The following is a 19,834-nucleotide window of genomic DNA, read 5'->3' as shown; positions in this document are numbered from 1 at the left end:
ATTCCTTCTGGCCAAGGCGCCGGAGAGATCTAGCTTTTAGAAGTAGTAACTGCAGAGGGTCCTAGGGGCAGTGACCTGTGCCTAGTGCCAGGATTATGAGCCGTGGTAACTGTGCCTAGTAGAAAAGATACTAGGTTTCCCAGGGAATGACTTCCAAACGGATTCAGAAACCTCATCATGTGGTTTCCAAACCTGATTTTTTGATCCTCCTGAAACTGTGAGCATCTTCATATATTTTAATACATTTTTCTTTTGCTTAAACTAGTTGTAAGAGATTTTGTTGTCTGCAACTAAGAATCTTGAATGATAGTTTTCAGTATTTATTTTGGTGATTTGAAGGTAGTTATTTCAAACTTCCAGAGAGAGATTAAGTTTAAGTTCTCTTTTTTACAAAACACTAAAATCAGATCTAATTCAAGGAGAACTATAAACTATAATGGAAACCAACGCAGGGTAGGAGGACTTGTACACCTACGAAAGATCCCTTTGCCCTCTAACCTGTAATGCTCTACCGATCTTGTAGAGAAATTCTTTAGGTTTAACCCTCACAAGCCTGACAAATTAGAATATTCTCCCCGCTGTTCTACCCTCACTATTCCTCTTATTTCTGACTGCATCTGTCCCGTCAATGGCTCTCCGGCATTCTGCTTCCCTAAGGCTACAGGCATCTTCTTCTTGATTACCTTATGGTAGAGTTCTGGAGCAATTCTCATGTATAAATTCATGTCCAGATCATTGTGGTAGGTGATAAAAGGCTTTGCCACAGCTCCCCCTGGGATGATGTTCATCATGGGAGTTTCAATCTAAAGAACAGGGAGAAACATTTAGTTCTCAGGGGTGTCAAACCAGAGGCGTTGGGGGAAAGTTCATGTTCTATCCCTAAGTAAAAGTTAAGTTCAATAGTAATGTGCAAGTACTTGACAAAAAAGTAGACGCGTCTTAATTTTCCAAATACCAAGCACCATTAACATAGTACAACAGTTCCTTGGATAACATTTCGTTAATGTTAGTTTTAACATTTAAATGCCACAGGAACTTAACTCTTAATATCAATCAGCCTTAATATCAATGGTAAAAATGATTTCATTATGTTATTTTGTTTAAGGTTGTAGAATCTATCAATGATGTTAAGAAGTTGAAAAAAATTTTTTAATGCTACAGAAAAGCAAAATGAGTTGATAACACACTGAATGTGGTATCATTACTGTTTGGATGGTATCATTACCACACTTGGTCTTTTATCTAGGAAACCAGGTCCTTCCTAATCAGGGTACTAAGAAAACAAAGTAGTACAAAGATGCTGGCAAGGAAGGGAACTTTTCATTAAGCATGAAGGATACTGACACAAGACATGCCTTGGAAAAGGGAAGAGAAAGAACAGTAAGAGGCAAGCATGGCAAGGCAGCCTATTTGTTAAGAACTCCCCGTTACCTCTAGGAATCCCAACTCATCCAAGAAACTTCTTATGTATGTGATGATCTTAGAACGGATGATAAATTTCTGTCTCACAAAGTCATTCAGGATCAAGTCCAGGTATCTTTGACGATATCGTGTTTCCTAAACCAAAAGCAACAGAGATCACTAACACGGCTGATTCAATGGTATGACAGACCACAGTTGGGAAGTCACGAGAGCTTACCTTGTCTTTGAGGCCAAAGTGAAGATGAGGTAACATATGCAAGCAAGGAGACAGCAGTGTGATCTCATAGGGAATAATGCTCAGTTCACCCTTCTTGGTTTTCCCAGGATTACCCTGAACTCCAATTATGTCTCCCCGACGCAGTTTGTTATTGATACGAACAAATTCTTCTTCTGATTTATAATTCCTGAGTAAAAGGAAAATGTGATTCAGTATACAATATTCCAAATTAAAACTGAAAACAATCAATCAAAAATCCTGACCACTGGCTTACTCTGGAAACCTCACTAAACTGTTAATGCCTAGTTAATGTAAGCCCAAGAAAAATCTCAGATTCAAGATCAACTATTAATAAAATAAAAAGTATTCTCTTTTGCCCTAGCTGGTTTGGCTCAGTGGATAGAGTGTCAGCCTGCGGACTGAAGGGTCCCAGATTCAATTCCGATCAAGGGCACATGCCAGGGTTGTGGGCTCAATCCCCAGTAGGGAGTGTGCAGGAAGCAGCTGAATCAATGTTTCTCTCTCATCGATGTTTCTATCTCTCTATCCCTTTCCTTCTCCCTTCCTCTCTGAAATCTATAAAAATATGTATTTTTTAAAAAAGTATTATCTTTTAACTGCTACACAACCCAAGAGCATTCATTACTCTCCAGGTGACCACATGGCCTTTTTATTCTCTTTTCAGGTTTTTTTAATTTTTTTAAATTTTATTTATTTTTTAAAAAATATATTTTATTGATTTTTTTTACAGAGAGGAAGGGAGAAGGAAAGGGATAGAGAGTTAGAAACATCGATTCAGCTGCTTCCTGCACACTTCCTACTGGGGATGTGCTCACAACCAAGGTACATGCCCTTGACCGGAATTGAACCTGGGACCCTTCAGTCGGCAGGCTGACGCTCTGTCCACTGAGCCAAACCAGTCAAGGCTCTTCAGTTTTTTTTACCCAACCATATCCTACTTCTTCTAACCAAGGGGAAAAGAAGACCACAAGGAACTTTGTCCCCAACTATGTTGTTCTTGTCTATCCTAGAAATCATGTAATAGGATACTTCTATATACCTAGAATTGGCCATGACTTGCAACTTGACACCCTCTCCTCGAAGGTCATAGAAGATGAGCTTTCCTCCAGACGCTCTTTTGGCATGGATCCTTCCTAGAAAAAGAATAGCAAGAATACTGACTGATAGAACCAGAAGCCATTTGATGATATCAATGCCAAAAAAGCTCCCTCTCCATTTTTATGTATCTGGGCACAACACAATTCAGAACAATTTGAATTTAGCGACGGGCCTAAAACCTGCCTTTGTCTTCAGGACAATGTTGGATGCCCATTCCAACCAGTTAAAGATGTGCAGGAAGATCTGACTTTAAAGATGTTCACTGAATTCACGAAAGATGGCAATGTTGGTGGCAGCATAGACTTTTCTGGATCATCCTGAATTCTCACAAACAATAAGGCAAATCACCAAGATTCCCAATGCCTCTATGTGGGGAGCAATGGGGTGTCCAATGGGTCTGAAAACTGACAATCTCCCAAACAGTCATAGGTATTCACTGGAAAATGTGGCAGGCTAAATGGAAGATAGCAGCTGAAACTGGAAGGGGGTCTGCCCACTGCGAGTGAGTACAATGGGCTGCATTGAAGTCTAGGGCAGTGGTTCCCAACCTTTTTTTGGCCATGCCCCACCTAAGCATCTCTAAAATCCTGATGCCCCCCCCGTGACATATAATTCTCATTATTCAAAAAGTGAACTCCTATTCATGTGGAGGAAGCCTAAAAGGCCATTAACTTGGTGTAAACAAGTTTCCAAAGAACATGGCATCCATGAAAGAGAAAAATAAAAGAATGAAAGGTCAGTTGAAGTACTGAGGAAGAAATCACGAAGAAATTGTTAAAAAAATAATATGAAGTGGTATGAAAAAATAGCAAATAAAGTTTCAAAACAAAGAGAACTGAAATGCATATATATGTCACAATATATATTTATACTAGAGGCCTGGTACACGAAATTCATGGACGTGTAGGATCCCTAGGCCTGGCCAGCGAGCAGGGCCGATTGGGGCCTTCCTTCGTTTCGCACCACCCCCTGGTGGTCAGTGCACGTCATAGCGAGCAATTGGTCTCCTGGTTGAACGACCACGGGGACAATTTGCATATTAGGCTTTTATATATGTAGATACTGTATACGAGGCCACTAGAACCACAAGAAATGTAAAATATATATTGTTAATAACTCACTCTCAAATTGCTCCCCTTAAAAATCAAATTGCCCCCCTGTGGGGCATGTGCCCACGTTGGGAACCACTGGTCTAGAGGATGAAACCTTCTAGTGTAAGGCCCAGGAACTGTCTAAATTTAACCCAGAGATCTCTTCTAGGACAAGTCCTTGCAAAATTGAATAAGACTAGGGAAACAGACAAAGGAAAGAGAAGTTACAGCAAAAACGAAGGGGAAAGAGACCCTGGAAATCTCAGAAAGCAAGCTACTATATATCTGAACACTTGACTAAAATAACAAAAAGACCCTGGAAATCTCAGAAAGCAAGCTACTATATATCTGAACACTTGACTAAAATAACAAAAGAGGGTGCTCAGTGAAGTTGGAGTCTTCTTACCTGCCACCTTTAAGGTAATGTCACTCAGGTGGTCCCCAGGCTGCAGGTGACTGTATTCTTGGATGAAGTGAGTGAGCGAGATGTCTACATGGAACTTGTGTGGGTATGGGTTTTCTCCACTGACCTTTAGTTGGTGGACTGCTTGGCTTCGGATCTTGTAGTATTGCTATTTAAATAAAAAAAAAAAAATGAAAGTGAAAATTTAGGTGAGAAGTTGAACCTGGTCAGATCAGTGGCCCATCTGACAGAGTACTGTATTCTGCCTTGGAGTGGCCCTAATACACTGAGGTTTCTATAACTGCCTCCAATACACCCCAATACCCTTGAAATCACGGGAGTGGATATAGAGTGAGATTTGCACTTAAAAGCAAGATTCGACAAATAAAAAAATTTGAGTTCTGCCTAAAATAATAAGCATAATTGGTACAGGTGGCTTTGGTTGTTACATTTGTGGACACATAAGCATTAACTTCATTCCCATTAGACTTTTCCCTAAGGCAGGCCCTTGCAGCCAGGAGGATGTTAAAAAGGAATATTCTAGCCCTAGCCAGTTTGGCTCAGTGGATAGAGTGTCAGCCTGCAAACTGAAAGGTTCCGGGTTTGATTCCGGTCAAGGGCACATGCCCGGGTTGTGGGCTCAATCCCCAATAGGGGAGTGCAGGAGGCAGCCGATCAATGCTTCTCTCTCATCATTGACGTTTCTATCTCTCTCTCCCTCTCCCTTCCTCTCTATAATAAATTCAATATATATGTATATGTATATATATGAATATTCTACAGCAGGGGTTAGTAAACGTTTTCTGAAACAACTACTCAACCCTACTGTTGTAGTCTGAAAGCAACCTCAGACATTTGAAAAAAAACAAAAGTCATGGCTGTGTTCTAATTTTACTTACAATACCAAGGAGGAGGGAGGAGATGGGGATAAGGGAGAATGGATCTGGCCTGCAGACCACTGTTTACCATCTCTGGTCTAAAGTATACACTTTCCATGGACCTTAGACTGGAGACACTTTCTCTGGAGCTGCATCACTGCCCAGCTAGTTCCAAGGAAGATTAATCAGTCACTTTGAAGTACTAGATGCTCCTAATTGCCTGTTGACAGCTGCTTAGAAAAATGCTCAGGGCCTATGCTTTTGACCAGATGGAGTGGTAGGCTCTCTCTCATCCTTCTGCCGTGATTGAGGGCCCAGTGGCTGTTCCAGTTCCTATTTTATCTTCTTAGTCATTGGTTCCCAGGGATTTGCCAGAAGCCCCATCAAAAGCTTCCCCTGCCCAGCCAGGGGGGTGGCCCAGAGGACTCACGTTTGGGTCCAGGCTCTCCTCCTCGGGACCCACATCATTGTCAGTGGTGTGGTTGGTGGCAGCAGCATTGGCCTGGCTTAGCTGTTTCTCACTGAGCTCCTTCTGCTTGGCTTCCTTCTCCGCTACTTTCTTCTCAGCTTTCAGGCGTCTCTTTAGTTCACTGTTGGGAAGATGAAAATGTTCAATATGATAATTGTCTGAAGAGTCCTCTACTATGTTCTGCCCCATAGCCACTTGTCAAAAACATGAACAGCATGGCAGAAATGTCCTTGCTTAGTTCTCCACCCCCAGTTCTAGTCTCTTGGTCACTAAACTCTGTACATAGAGAGACAAAGCGAAAAGTAAATTTAGAATAAAGCTGGGAAAGTTCTTTCTCAGTATATGCTTTCCAGTCTAAGGTCCATGGCAAAGAAAAATCCTACACATTAGTTTATGTTTAAAATAGGAAAAAAGGTTTTCCAGAAAAATCAGCAATATAATCTTTTCTCAAGCTAATTACGTCAGGAAGCCTTCTGAAGCCAGGGACTGAATCTTAGTTGTCTGGTATCTATCCTTTGTAGAGTATGAAGTTCCTTGAGTACCAGATCTGATATGAGAAGGCAATATCTCTAGCTCTGTCTGCCACCCTTCCCTACCCCTCCAAGGAGTGGGTTAGTCTGGGGCAGGGAAGGGTGGCTCTTCAGAGTTCAAGGAGACATTCCACAGATAACCGCTCCCTCTGCATTGATCAACGCAATGACAAGGGCCTTCAGCATTAGTCTCACTCTGCTCACTGGAGCCTGGCTCAGACAACAAACTGGATAGAACAGTGTACAAAGCGGCATAGCTTTGGGGGTAACTTATCATCTTTGGAGCCAGACTCCCCGGGACTAAATCCTGACACATCTACCTATCAATTATGTGACCTTGGACAAGTGACTTTACTTCTCTCCATCTTGTGAAATGGATAATAGACACCCTCCTCCCCAACTGTTATTGTGAGGATTGAGATAATGTATGCAAAGAGATGACCCTGTCCCTAAAGCATATGGTAAGCATGCAAATGTGAGCTATTACAGGTATCCCTCACTATCTTAACCCTTTATTCACTGCACCCAGGACAGAAACCTTACATGAACTTTTGGTCAACTCCCTTACTTCTCACTCTTGGTACTTGTCATATGAGACTCAAAAAGTAAAGCAATTCACATAACTTGGTATCCCTTATGATCTGAAAATTTGCTATGTGAACCCAGAAACCAAATAGATTTGGGTAGAAAGGGATACCCACATTATTTAAATAGAATTGATCATTCTTGCCCTGGCCAGTGTAGCTCAGTTGGTTAGGCGTCATCCTGTGCACCAGGAGATCGCAGGAGGCAGCTGATTGATGCTCTGCTCTCATCTCTCTCTCTCTCTCTCTCTCTCTCCCTCTATTGTGCTGTAATTCAGCTAGGGGGCATCTCATCCTATCTAGTTCTTCCTAGCATTAACATAATAAACCCATTCAACAGGGTGTTGCTCTCTCACTCTTTTGTAAAATATACTTTTATTGATTTCAGAGAAGAAGGGAGAGATAGAAAAACATCAATTGTGAGAAAAAATCAGTGATCAGCTGCCTCCCGTATGCCCCGTACTGGGGATCAAGCCTGCAACCCCAGCATATGCCCTTGATCACAAAGGAACCCGGGACCCTTCAGTCCGCAGGCTGACACTTTATTCACTGAGCCAAACACAGGGCTAGGTGTTGCTCTTTAAATCCTAAAGATAATCCAAAAAGGTCATGTGGCTAGAAATTAGACTGGACACCAAATTAATCTCAAGAGCAAACAAATTCTAGACAGATAGGAAAGGGAAAACAACCTGAACTAGAAATTTTTTATTCATACAAGGTTTCTTTTCAGCACTGTTCTAGAATAAGATCTGCAAGTCTTTTCCAGAATTTTAAGGATAGAGCATATGAATTTATTAAAGAGAACATGAGAAAAGTTTTGGTAGCAAGGCTTTTTGTTTCCTTAGCAACAAGTCCAAAGACTTAGCCAGAGGCTTAACAGAAAAGGACCCAAGTAAGGGGAGGACTTTTGCTCCCAGAACAATAAAGAAGGTAATGAGCACCAACCTTCTTTTATTAGAAAGTGGCTGGTCCTTGTGAAGCGCTGTGAAAGGAGCAAGTGGACCCAGTCGCGGCTGCCTCTGCCCCCACTGTGCCCAGGAGGTTTGGCGCAGGGACCCCCTAACAAGCCTTATAGCAGCTTGCGTCAACATGGCAGAACACCCTGGAACTAATGATTACCACCACCTAACAGGAAACACAGAGATGTGGTGTCAGATGGGACAGACAGTATACATAAACCCAACCAGCACTCCTACCCTATGGCGGGGGGGATGCAAAACCTTTCAGTGTCCCATTTTACTTAAGACCCTCTTAAGTAAAGCAGCCCCTAACACTCACTCTTCTGCAACTGGAACTGACAATGTTCTCAGTCCAGGCTATGGTAAAAAGATGCACATCTGGGGTCAAAAGTCAACAGCAATAACTTACAGGTAGAAATGATGACAATATTCTAGAAAATCAGAGACAGGACCTAAAGCAGGGCTTCTGAAGCTCCTATTTCTTGGCACAGAAAAGCATAAAAAATGTCACTGTCAACTACAACTCTAGATGAAGGTAAAAGCAAGCCACACAATAGCACCTGAGTCAAAGATAAGACTTGTTTGGAGCTCTAAGAATAAGGGAGAAAGGAGAATTTCAGGAAAGATCTTAAAACTATATTATGTTTCTACATTAACACTGGAAGGCAACAGAAATACAGGGATCATGTTCTTTATTACATTCAAATAAATTTGGCCTTTCATCTGGAAATGAGTCACCTGTCAGGCAGGCCATGTGTTTTTTGGGTATTTTTTGTGTTTTTTTTTTTGCGGGCATCTTGCTTTTATTTCTGAACAATCTTGATGCTTCTCATTACATCTCATAATGTTCGTGGGAAGGGAGAGAACATGGACATCCTGTCTCCCACTGCAGAGCTGATTAGTGGTGAGGATATCCACTGCGAAGGACATGAAGCAGCCAGGCAAGGAGATCCCTTATGCCTGGGGATGGGCATGGCCAACAGCCCTCTGGCCTGTGCCTCTCCTCATGGGGAGGTCTCCATGGAATGCCCATGACTCCGGACACAGGCCATCTGTTTTTAAACTTGGAGAAAATAACTGGCATCAAATGGTGCTCACTACAGATTCAGACCAAGGAAATTCCAAGAACAATAGTAGAAAATATTAATAATATTATTTTAGCTCATGGTCACTAGAGGTATACCATCAACGACAGATTCTTTTAGACAACATGAGGTTTGGTGCCGTCACTATAGAGAGTTTGATTTTAGATGTCTGCTCCAGAGCTTTGGATCAGTGGTAGACCACACTTTAGTTATGCACACTCAGCAGTGTATGTAATCACCCACTCAGTCCATTAAAATGAAAAATGGACACTTGCAAGGTTATTATTGAGATCACATAAAAAGTTTGTACATTCCCAGCACAGTGCCTGACGCAGAAAAGCTGCTTTAAAAAGTGGTAGCTATGCTTAATTTAAGAAAATTCAACAGGAAGTGACCAGTTTCCTATATTTATCTTAAAATTGTACTTTCAACTAGAGACCTTGCTTATCAGTCATCTGTGATATACACCCTAATATTCAATACTGATGTAACAGATCAAAGTCCAGTCAATCTTCCCAAAGGCGGAAGTCCAAGACCAGGTTCCAAACATAGAGATCCATCAGACACTCAGAACAAAATATTAGGGTCTATCAAACCATGACTGTAGGTATTTTAATTTTTCAATAATACTTAGAGAATAAACCCAGAGACACAAAGGAAACATTTTTACTAATTGAGAGCAATTCCAGAAAGGCTCAGCAAGAGAATTGAGCCCGAATGTACTAAAAACAGCCATCCTATATAATAAAACCCTAATATGCAAATTAACTGAACGGCAGAACGACCTGTTGCTGACACTCACACTGACCACCAGGGGGGCAGATGTTCGATGCAGGAGCTGCCCCCCAGGTGGTCAGTGGGCTCCCATAGGGGGAGCGCCGCTCAGCCAGAAGCCGGGCTCATGCCTGGTGAGTGCAGCAGTGGTGGCGAGAGCCTCTCCTGCCTCTGCTGCAGGTGGGTGGTAAGGAACAAAGGGTCCTGACTGTGAGAGTCCTGGACTGGACTGGGAGAGGGACATCTGCCTACCGGCTTAGACCCGATCCCTGGTATAGCTCAGTGGTTGTGTTGACCCAGGAACCAAGAGGTTACCAGATAGATTCATGGTCAGCATTTGATCCCCAGTAGGGGCTGTGCAGGAAGCAGCAGATTGATGATTCTCTCTCATGGGTGTTTCTATCTCTCCCTCTCCCGTCCTCTCTAAAATCAATAAAAACATTTTTTTTAAGGGGGGGGTAGGATAGTCTTTACTTATTTATATTTACCTTCACACTTCAAGGATTGCAATGAACAAAATTATATCCAGCAATGCTAAATGCAGCTTAGTATTCCTTGGCTGGCTAAGACAGTTCCTACTACTAGACGTTGGTCATTCCCAGTACTCACAGATGCTTTGAATAATCCATATGGACAGGTGCACGACACATTTTATAACTGATAACTTTATTTTTAAAAATTTTTATTTATTGATTTGAGAGAGAGGAAGGGGGAGAGGGAGATTTTGTTGTTCCACCCATCCATGTATTCATTCATTGGTTGATTCTTGTATGTGCCCTGACCTGGGATGGAACCAGAAACCCTGGCATAAAGGGAGACACTCTCCCCAACTGAGTACCCTGCCAGGGCCAGAACTGATCGCTTTAATACACAAGGTTCAGAATGGCCTTAGGGAAGCCAAGGAAAATTAAGGTCTTTCTGAACAGCCAGGGTATTTAACATTTCTCCAACCTCCTTATTGGGGCGTGGGTTCAGTATTAAAACAACACATTTCCTCCGGGGGAGGAAATGGGAGGAGTAAGTTTCGTTTGTAAAGTTTCGCTTTTCAATCACCTCCCAGTTCTCGGAATTCTCTTATTCCAGGATCCGACAGGTGGGGAACCCACCAGGCCTAGACCCCGGGACACCCTGGGCAATGTAGTTTCCGGGCGTAGCGACTCTGTCCCCACGCTTCCTCACCCATGAGAACAAGCAGGAAGGCCCCAGGCTTAGCCCCCTCTGCCGGAGCCTAGAGGAATTTCCTAGCCCGGACTCTCTGGATGCAAAGGCCTTATTGACCCACAAAACTACTTACTTCTTGCTCAGTTTTGACTCGCCGCCGTCCACATTCACCCCAGGCTCCTGCACCGCAGCCATCTCTCCCGAGGCCCGAAGTGAAAGTAACGAGGCTGTACAGTGAAGTCTCAACCGAGGTCGGAAGCCCCGCCTCTTCCGGAGAGAAGGGGCGGGCACTCCTTGCGCGCTGCCGCCGCGCAGGCGCAGTGAGGGGTTTCGCAGCCGCGGCGTCCGGAGCGGTACCTCAGGTCCGTCCGTGGTGCTCAGTGCCTAGTTCTTCTCGTCCTCTGCGTCAGCTATGGCGGAGGCGATGGATGTGGGCAAAGACAACGGGCCCACTCATTCCTCGACTCTGTTCGTGAGGGAAGATGGCAGCTCCATATCCTTCTACGTGCGTCCCAGCCCGGCGAAACGCCGGCTCTCGACGCTCATCCTGCACGGCGGCGGCACCCTGTGCCGGGTGCAGGAGCCGGGGGCCGTGCTGCTGGCCCAGCCCGGGGAGGCGGCGGCCGAGGCCTCGGGCGACTTCATCTCCACGCATGACATTCTAGACTGCGTGGAGCGCAACGAGAGGCTCGATTTGGAGGCCTATCGGCTGGGCCTGGCCCCGGCGGCCGACGCGGCAGCGGAGACGAAGAGCGGGGCTCCGGCCGAGCGCGCCGCCGTGGAGCCCGAGGGGCCGCCGCTCACGGGGCGGGTCGCCTTCACCGACGCGGACGACGTGGCCATCCTCACCTACGTGAAGGAACATGCCCGCTCGACCAGCTCCGTCACGGGCAACGCCTTGTGGAAAGCGATGGAGAAAAGCGCGCTCACTCCGCACTCGTGGCAGTCCCTGAAGGACCGCTACTTAAAGCACCTGCGGGGCCAGGAGCACAAGTACCTTTTGGGGGACGCCCCCGTGAGCCCGTCCTCCCAGAAACTCAAGCGGAAAGCGGAGGAAGACCCGGAGGCTGCCGACAGCGGGGGTGAGGCCTGGTGCTGCGGCCGTGCGGGTCCCTCCGCCTGTCCTGGTGCTGGTGGGGGCGGGCCCTCCATCCCCGTCCCGTCTGGCGTCCTTTTTGGCGGCTTTGGTGTCATCGTCCGGCCCCTCCCCCCTTTGACATCCGGGTAAAATTACACCATTTTCTAATCTCTTCGATTTCCTTTTTTCAATAATTAGGATATTGCCACGGTTTAATATTGAAAGGGTGTAAAAAAAAGTACTATATCTTAGCAGTGATTCAATAAACCAGTGACTTACCAAAAAAAGAAAAGTACTATATCTAGAAAATGTTTGTCTACTCACCAGTTAAGCTATCCAGTTTTCTTCCCCAGAGGCAGCGAGAGAACCAGCTTCGTGGGTATAAACTTTATCAGAGAGAGTTCAGAGAGTCGTCCTATTTTAATCATTTAGTTATTGCATTATAGGTGACATACAATATTATGTTAGCTGCAGGTGTACAGCATGGTGATTAGGTATTTGTATGCATCATGAAATGATCACCATGAATGTAGTCACCATACAAGGTTGCCGACTGTACCCTATATGCCAGCGGTTTTCAACTGTGTGCTGCAGGAATTTTCACCAACGTGCAATACCTGACTAGACAGAGGCACTGACCTCGTATCCCTTAGATTGTCAAGTAATAAAATGACAGCAGCCAATTACAACAATAGCCCTCCAGTGTGAATGAATAAAAATTGTACCATTCTTTGGTAAGATGGGCAGAAACATATATTTTGGTGTGCCGCAGAATTTTATTTTTTAAATATATTTTATTGATTTTTTACAGAGAGGAAGGGAGAGGGATAGAGAGTCAGAAACACCGATGAGAGAGAAACATCTCAGCTGCCTCCTGCACACCTCCCACTGGAGATGCGCCGGCAACCAAGGCACGTGACCCTGACCGGAATCGAACCTGGGACCCCTCAGTGCGCAGGCCCACGCTCTATCCACTGAGCCAAACTGGTCAGGGCCAAATTTATTTTTTATTGTGGTAAAATGCACATCACATAAAACTTACCATTTAGCTGGTTTTAATTGTTCAGTGGCATTAAGTACATCCATATCAGAACTTTTTGATATTCTAAAACTGAAACGCTGTATCCATTAAATACTCCCTATTTCTCACTCCTCCAGCCCCTGACAAGCACTGTTTTTTTACTTTTTGTCTCTGAATTTAGTCTCTCTAGGTACTTTATATAAGTGGAGTCATACAATATTTGTCCTGGTTATTTCACTTAGAATAATGTATTGTGTCAGAATTTCATTTATTTTTAAGGCTAAATAATATTCCACTGTATATCTACACCACTTTTTGTTTATCCATCGATGGACATTTGGTTTTTTTCTGTCTCTTGGCTATTGTGAATAATGCTGCTATGGATATGGGTATAGTAAAATCTGTTTGAGACCCTGCTTTCATTTTTGGGGAGCAAAATCCCAGAAGTGGAATTGCTCATGCATATGCTAATTTTATGTGTAATAGTTTGAGGAACTGTCGGACCATTTCCCAGTTATGTGTTTTAACATGTATAGATTTGTGTAACCACCACCAAAAATCAGGATATAGAATATTTTCATCACAAAAATAGTTCCATCTATCCTTTGTGTAGATAGTATGTGGTAAATTGTCGTATAGCCCCCAGATCTGCCTTCAGCAGTTGGGAGAGCTGCCTTGTCTAAAGTCCTATCATCTTAGAGCGGCTGATATCCAGTGACTGATCTATATACAGTTTTAAAGTTTTGGCTCCCTTGCCCCAACTGGGTCAACCCTGAAGGACCTTCTAGCTTCAGATGAGGCCTTGTTGGTACTCTTTCACAGCTCGATTTTTCTCTGCCTGTCCTGCTTTCTCCACTTCAATGGGTGTTTTCCCAGGCATGCTCTCTGATAAACACCTTATATAGTAACCTCCACCTCAGGATCTGCTTCCCAGAGAACCCAGTTTATTTAGTTTTGTTAATTTGAAAAATCCATTAATACAAGACAAAAAAATGCATTAAGCTTGACGAGTATTTTTATTTTACATATAAGGACCTAGGAAAATTACCACCATTTGGATAGTACAATTTTTCAGAAGCAAGAGCAGAAATTATTGAATATGCATGCCTCACGTTTTTCTTCTCCTTCTGATAAAAAAACAGATGTCTTTTAATGGAAAAAAAAGTACAGGCTCGCTTTTGGTCCAGAGCTCACAGAGCATGCACTATATTTTTGTTTTCTGTAAAAGAGGCTCATTCTAATCTAGTGCTATTCTTCTCTGTAATAGAACCACAGAATAAGAGAACTCCCGACTTGCCTGAAGAAGAAGAGGAAGAGGAGGAAGAAGAGGAAGAAGAATTTGTAAAGGAAGAGATCAAGGAGAATGAAGAAGCAGTCAAAAAGATGCTTATAGAAGCCACCCGGGGGTTTGAGGAGGTTGTGGTATGTTAACTAGATTTAACTCATTTTTTTCTGTATCTGCATTCTTCTCCTTTGAAATTGGTCCTCCCATCTACCCTTTTTATATACCCAGTGCCCAGAAAGGTAAAAGAGAAGTTCAAGGTGGAAGAGGGAAATGGAAAGTGTGACTGTTCTAGGTTCCAGGCATGTAGTTTTTGCTTTTTGACAGGAAAGCATGAGGAGGATAAGTAGAAAAGTTGGGGCAAATTCCTTTCAAACAGTATAAAACATCCCATTTTTAGTACTTTGATCTCAGTATAAGTTTTCCAAAGTTAGCATTTTATAAAAATTTTTTTATGCTTCTCAGGAACATAAATATAATTTTAAAAAGTTTAATTTCTTAACCAAGCAAGTTGTTTTTTGTGTATGAAGAGCTTTTTAGGAAAATTTTAGCTCTTCCATATTCAGTCTCACTTCTAATACTCTGTTGAAATCCCATATTTAATTATCATTATAGAGTAAGGCAGGAGCCATAAAATAATGAGCAGTAATTGAAAAAACTCCAAATTATATGTGCATATCTTCTCTAAGAAAAAGGATATTTTATTTATTTTTAATACATGTTTTTATTGATTTCAGAAAGGAATGGAGAGGAAGAGAGAGAGACATCACTGATGAGAGAGAGTCACTGATTGGCTGCCTCCACGCCCCACACTGGGGATTGAGCCTGCAATTTAGGCAATGTGCCATGATTGGGAATTGAACCGTGATCTTGTTCATAGGTTGAAGCTCAACCATTTAGCCACACCAGCTGGGGGAAAAGGGGTCCTTTAAATGAACTTTTCTTATTAACACACAAAAAAGTGGTTAGGCCTCAGTCTAAATCAGGAAAATAATTTAAAGTTTCTGTAACTGGTGAGTGAAGGAATGCACAAGAATTGGCAGAATTCAGGGATTGTTTACCTTGTGTAATCTAAGTTTTGTTTTATTATTTGATATTACATAGGTTAATTTTCCATAAATTTCCAGATGCTCTCAACAGCTCCCAAACATGACCTACATAGGTCTCTTCTCACATATAATATTTTATAATGTGGCTAAATGTAGTATAGTTTAGAGGCCCTAATACAGCAATGTTTTTTTTTGTGTGTGTGTTTTGTTTTTATATTGATTTCAGAGAAGAAGGGAGGGGGAGAGACAGCTTGAAACACGAACGATGAGAGAGAATCAGTTGGCTGCCTCCTGCACCATCCCCACTGGGAGGTTGAGCCCACAACCTGGGTATGTGTCCTTGACCAGAATCGAACCTAGGACCCTTCAGTCCGCAGGCTGACGCTCTATCCACCGAGCCAAACCAGCTGGACCTACAGCAATGTTTTTTTACTACTTATGTGCAGCCATTGATATGTAGTGGGGATGGATTAATGATAAGCAAAACAGATACAGTTTCTCTCCTTATAGAGCTTATAATTTGGGAATGCAGTCACTTTTAACAAATAATGTAATATTGCCCTATCTGGTTTGGCTCAATGGATAGAACATTGGCCTGCAGACTGAAGGGTCCCAGGTTTGATTCCGGTCAAGGGCACATGCCTGTTTGCGGGCTGGATCCCCAGTGCGGGTGTGCAGAAAGCAGCTGATCAATGATTCTCTCTCATCATTAATGGTTTTCTCTCTCCCTTCCTCTCTTAAATCAATAAAAAAATATATAAAACAAAAAGAACAGTATTCTTAAAAACAAAAAATACCTCAAATAATCTACAGCAAAAATATACACATGTGTATGCATATACGTATATTTTTTTCATGTTCAGTGTAGCTTCTAATGTTCTTTTGGGATACCATAGATAATTATACATATACATACATACAGATGCACGTTTGTACACACACATAGCCCACCTGCACACACATTTTTCTTAGTCTGCTAACACATATGTACATACATACGTATATATACATACACAGACACACATTCAAGACAAATAAATGTAAGAAGGAACATGGCATATTAAAGAAACTGGAGGAAGTCTAGTGTGATTAGAGTGAAAAGGGCAAGGAGAAGGTAATTGGGAGAGATCAGCTATTGCAAGACTAAGTATAACTGGGTAATTAGACTCGTTTTATTTATCACTTTCTCTAGGTGGAGGAAAGCCCTGATTTTGAAATACACATAACAATGTGTGATGATGATCCACCCACACCTGAAGAAGACTCAGAAACACAGCCTGATGAGGAAGAAGAAGGAAAAGTTTCTCCACCAGAAGTGGGAGCTGCAATTAAGATCATCCGGCAGTTAATGGAAAAGTTTAACTTGGATCTGTCAACAGTTACACAGGCCTTCCTAAAAAATAGTGGTGAGGTGGAGGCTACCACCTCCTTTTTAGAGTCTGGTCAGAGGGCTGATGGGTATCCCATTTGGTCCCGACAGGATGACTTAGATTTGCAAAAGGGTGATGAGGATGCCCGAGATACATTGGTCAAAAAATTTGGTGCTCAGAATGTAGCTCGGAGAATTGAATTCCGAAAGAAATAATTGAAAAGAAAAGAGGTGTGGCAGATGAGGTGGTATTTTGTGACCATTGAACTTCAGAGATTTTTATGTTGGAACTGACATATCTTCTGACCAAATGCTGTCATTGCTCTGTGAGTCCAAGATTTTATAGCCACGCAGAGTTGTGTAGGATAAAAATAAAAGATATTGGATATATTTAGAGCTGTCCCTGGCAGTATCAGTGTTTCTTGAAGGAAAATATAAACCAGAGAGAGGTTGGTCTACATAGTAATCTTTTTCTGGAATGGAACCTGTATCTTACTGTACAGGAGCTAATAACCCAGTCAAAGGAAGAAAATTGGAAGACAGGTCTTTTCAGGCAGTGTGAGTGAAGAGCCTCCTGTCCTTTGGCAGAAGCTTCTCTAGATTGTGATAGATTCTAAGTCAAGAATTTAGAAATAGGCAAAGATTTCATTACAAGGCCTTGAACATGGATTACCCCAAACCTTTGCATCCCCCAGTGAGCTTTCATTTCTAAGATCATCGGACAGTTAATGGAAAAGTTTAACTTGGATCTGTCAACTACTTTGAAAACCCCATGTTTCCTTTGCTAACTTAATATTTGGGGACCCTGCTCCTTGGCTGTTCTTTGAGTCCTTGTCAGTCAAGCATCTAACATGTTTCTTTATCACCCAGTTTTGTTTAGAGAGTCTCAAGAATAGTCTTACTTGGTTACTAGTAATAACGTGTTTCTATTTGTTGAGGATAATTTTGTGATAAGCTTGTGTTAGAGTTAAAAATTAGTGAATTAATTCCTCTTCATTGTGTTGCTTTTGTTATTGAAAATAAATGGAACTTTGTATTTGAGTGTCCAATAAGTGTTTGATTGTATTCACAAAAATTTTTAGGTAAAAAACCATAAAGGAACTGACGTTTTTGCTTATTATTTAGATAATCAATAAAGTACTTCCATTTTAGAACTATTAGGTCATGAGCAAAATGGATGGACAAGGAGATCTGTGTTAAGACTGGAAAGATGGCAAAATAGTGTGAACTTCTGAGAGCCAAAGGGGAGAGAAGCCAATCTGAAACAATCAGGAATTATCAGGTGTGTAACAGGAGGTATGAGTATCTTACCCATATCCCCATGCCCACAACACAGAGTAGAACTTTTATTTGGGTTTCCAAGTGGTTTCTCCTGCCCTTTCATTAGTCTGGTCCTGAACAGGATGAGTTCATAGTTTATCATCCTTTATTTGTTTTATTATTTTAAAAAATATATATTTATTTATTTCAGAGAGGAAGGGAGAGGGAGAGAGAGAAATACCAATGATGAGAAAGAATTATTGATTGGCTGCCTCCTGCACGCCCCCTCCTAGGGACTGAGCCTGCAACCCTGGGCATGTGCCCTTGACCGGAATCGAGCCCAGGACCCTTTGGTCTGCAGGCTGATGCTCTATCTACTAAGCCAAACCACCTAGGGCTTGTTTATCGTCCTTTAAATTGCACTGATCCTGCCTCCAAAGAAAGGAGGCCTGGACCACTTTCCATGAGAATGATGTTGTCTTCCTCCTGAAAATGAGCTTTGCATTATGTGGAAAAGAGCCTGAAAATGTTCACTGAGGCGCAACTGGAATCCTTGAGTGTCCTTTTCATGTGGAAACAGTACTCAGAAAAGTTTGTACCTTTCCCTGAAAATTTGGGGATTGCAGGAGTTGACCTAAACCAGTGATGGCGAACCTTTTGAGCTCGGTGTGTCAGCATTTTGAAAAACCCTTAACTTAACTCTGGTGCCGTGTCACATATAGAAATTTTTTGATATTTGCAACTGTAGTAAAACAAAGGCTTATATTTTTGATATTTATTTTATATATTTAAATGCCATTTAACAAAGAAAAATCAACCAAAAAAATGAGTTTGCGTGTCATAGGTTCGCCATCACTGACCTAAAGACTTGAGGTTTACCTTAGCTTGTTTGATTCAGTGGATAAAATGTCTGCCCTTGGAGTGAAGGGTCCCAGGTTTAATACCGGTCAAGGGCTGGTACCTCATATCTCGGTTGCAGGCTCAATCCCCTGCCCTGGTTGGGGTGTGTATGGGAGGCAACCAATCGATGTGTCTTTCTCTGTCTCTTCCTCTCCCTTCCACTGTCTCTAAAAATCAATGGAAAAATATCCTTGGGTGAGGAATAACAAAAAAGTAAAGTAAAAAAAGGCTTGAGGTTTCTAAATATTGTTGGTGCAATTAGCTGAGGGAATGAGATAGGTCTCCAGCTGAGCTGTGTGTTGTGTGGCTCAGTGTGTCCCTTCCCGAGGGTCCCATTCTGCAATCAGAGCCTGGCACCACTCATCCCACCATTTCCCAATGTAAGATATGTCCATCTGATCCAGATCCTGTAATTGGTGTTTTTTGTGGTCAGGATGAGGCTGAGAATAGTCCTTCAACTGTAGTGTTCCTGTGGCAGTCTGTTCTTCGTGATTCTGGCATTTTTCTTGGTTTTGGAGCCAGAAAGGATTGTGAGCATTGGAGAGGTCCCCTCCTGGAGTCAGCAGTATTGGCAGGTAGTTTATAAGTATCCAAGTAGAGGGAGGGTTCTCTCCTCCCTGCCCAGCCTGCATGGGCTGCACCATCATGACAATTGGTCCTTGGCTCACAGAAGGGACAGAGGACACATGGGATGGGAGTAGAGCAGGTAGAGATGTTTGGTTATTGCTGAAAACATTGGAGGAAGGAAAATGAGACCCGCATGAGAGCATGGGCAGGTTGATTTGGTGCGGCTGAAGCATCAGATCTCGTGTCCCATTTGGGCCCTCTACCAAGGAATTCACAGGCTTACTTCTGCTCTCCCCTGGGTGAGGAGATCTTTGGTTCTGAAACCACATGTATGGAAGGAAAAGGGGAGACATGGACATCATAAGTTAAGCAATTCTGGCACCACTTCTCAAACTGTGTAAAGCAAAGGCAATATTAACATAGGCCCTAGCCGAAACCGGTTTGGCTCAGTGGATAGAGCGTCGGCCTGTGGACTGAAGGGTCCCGGGTTCGATTCCGGTCAAGGGCATGTACCTGGGTTGCAGGCACATCCCCAGTGGGAGATGTGCAGGAGGCAGCTGATCGATGTTTCTAACTCTCTATCTCTCTCCCTTCCTCTCTGTAAAAAATCAATAAA

The 19,834-nt window shown here is 42.8% G+C and overlaps 2 protein-coding genes across 3 annotated transcripts in view; one reads left to right on the top strand and one right to left on the bottom strand.

Moving 5' to 3' along the window:
- KARS (lysyl-tRNA synthetase) overlaps window positions 1-10,986 on the bottom strand; it is a 14,729-nt gene extending 3,743 nt beyond the window's left edge. The window contains exons 1-8 of one of the 2 annotated variants that reach the window (XM_006755743.2): window positions 10,826-10,919; window positions 7,659-7,838; window positions 5,561-5,720; window positions 4,256-4,421; window positions 2,700-2,793; window positions 1,640-1,826; window positions 1,432-1,557; window positions 684-803 (exon numbers count right to left, since the gene is read on the bottom strand). In XM_006755743.2, coding sequence (XP_006755806.1) covers window positions 684-803; window positions 1,432-1,557; window positions 1,640-1,826; window positions 2,700-2,793; window positions 4,256-4,421; window positions 5,561-5,720; window positions 7,659-7,804 — 999 coding nt within the window. In that variant the 5' untranslated portion in view covers window positions 7,805-7,838; window positions 10,826-10,919. Of the gene's footprint in view, window positions 1-683; window positions 804-1,431; window positions 1,558-1,639; window positions 1,827-2,699; window positions 2,794-4,255; window positions 4,422-5,560; window positions 5,721-7,658; window positions 7,839-10,825 lie in introns of both variants that reach the window. The other variant, XM_006755744.2, reaches the window with a different exon arrangement.
- Window positions 10,987-11,010: 24 nt separating this feature from the next.
- TERF2IP (telomeric repeat binding factor 2, interacting protein) lies at window positions 11,011-17,527 on the top strand. Its single transcript, XM_006755745.2, has 3 exons — window positions 11,011-11,774; window positions 14,059-14,213; window positions 16,315-17,527. Exons 1-3 carry the CDS (start codon window positions 11,105-11,107, stop codon window positions 16,705-16,707), a joined length of 1,218 nt encoding a protein of 405 aa, XP_006755808.1. The 5' UTR covers window positions 11,011-11,104; the 3' UTR covers window positions 16,708-17,527.
- Window positions 17,528-19,834: the final 2,307 nt, after the last annotated feature.

This window comes from Myotis davidii, unplaced genomic scaffold (assembly GCF_000327345.1).
Source record: "Myotis davidii unplaced genomic scaffold, ASM32734v1 scaffold453, whole genome shotgun sequence".
Taxonomy (NCBI): domain Eukaryota; kingdom Metazoa; phylum Chordata; class Mammalia; order Chiroptera; family Vespertilionidae; genus Myotis; species Myotis davidii.
This window is presented reverse-complemented; position numbering and strand designations above follow the sequence as displayed.

Bases quoted from the DNA above. Each gene is read 5' to 3' on its own strand.
- TERF2IP (XM_006755745.2), top strand. From the start codon at position 11,105: ATGGCGGAGGCGATGGATGTGGGCAAAGACAACGGGCCCACTCATTCC. The intron at 11,775-14,058 runs GTGAGGCCTGGT...TCTCTGTAATAG, and splicing joins GGAGGCTGCCGACAGCGGGG to AACCACAGAATAAGAGAACT. The intron at 14,214-16,314 runs GTATGTTAACTA...CACTTTCTCTAG, and splicing joins GGGGGTTTGAGGAGGTTGTG to GTGGAGGAAAGCCCTGATTT.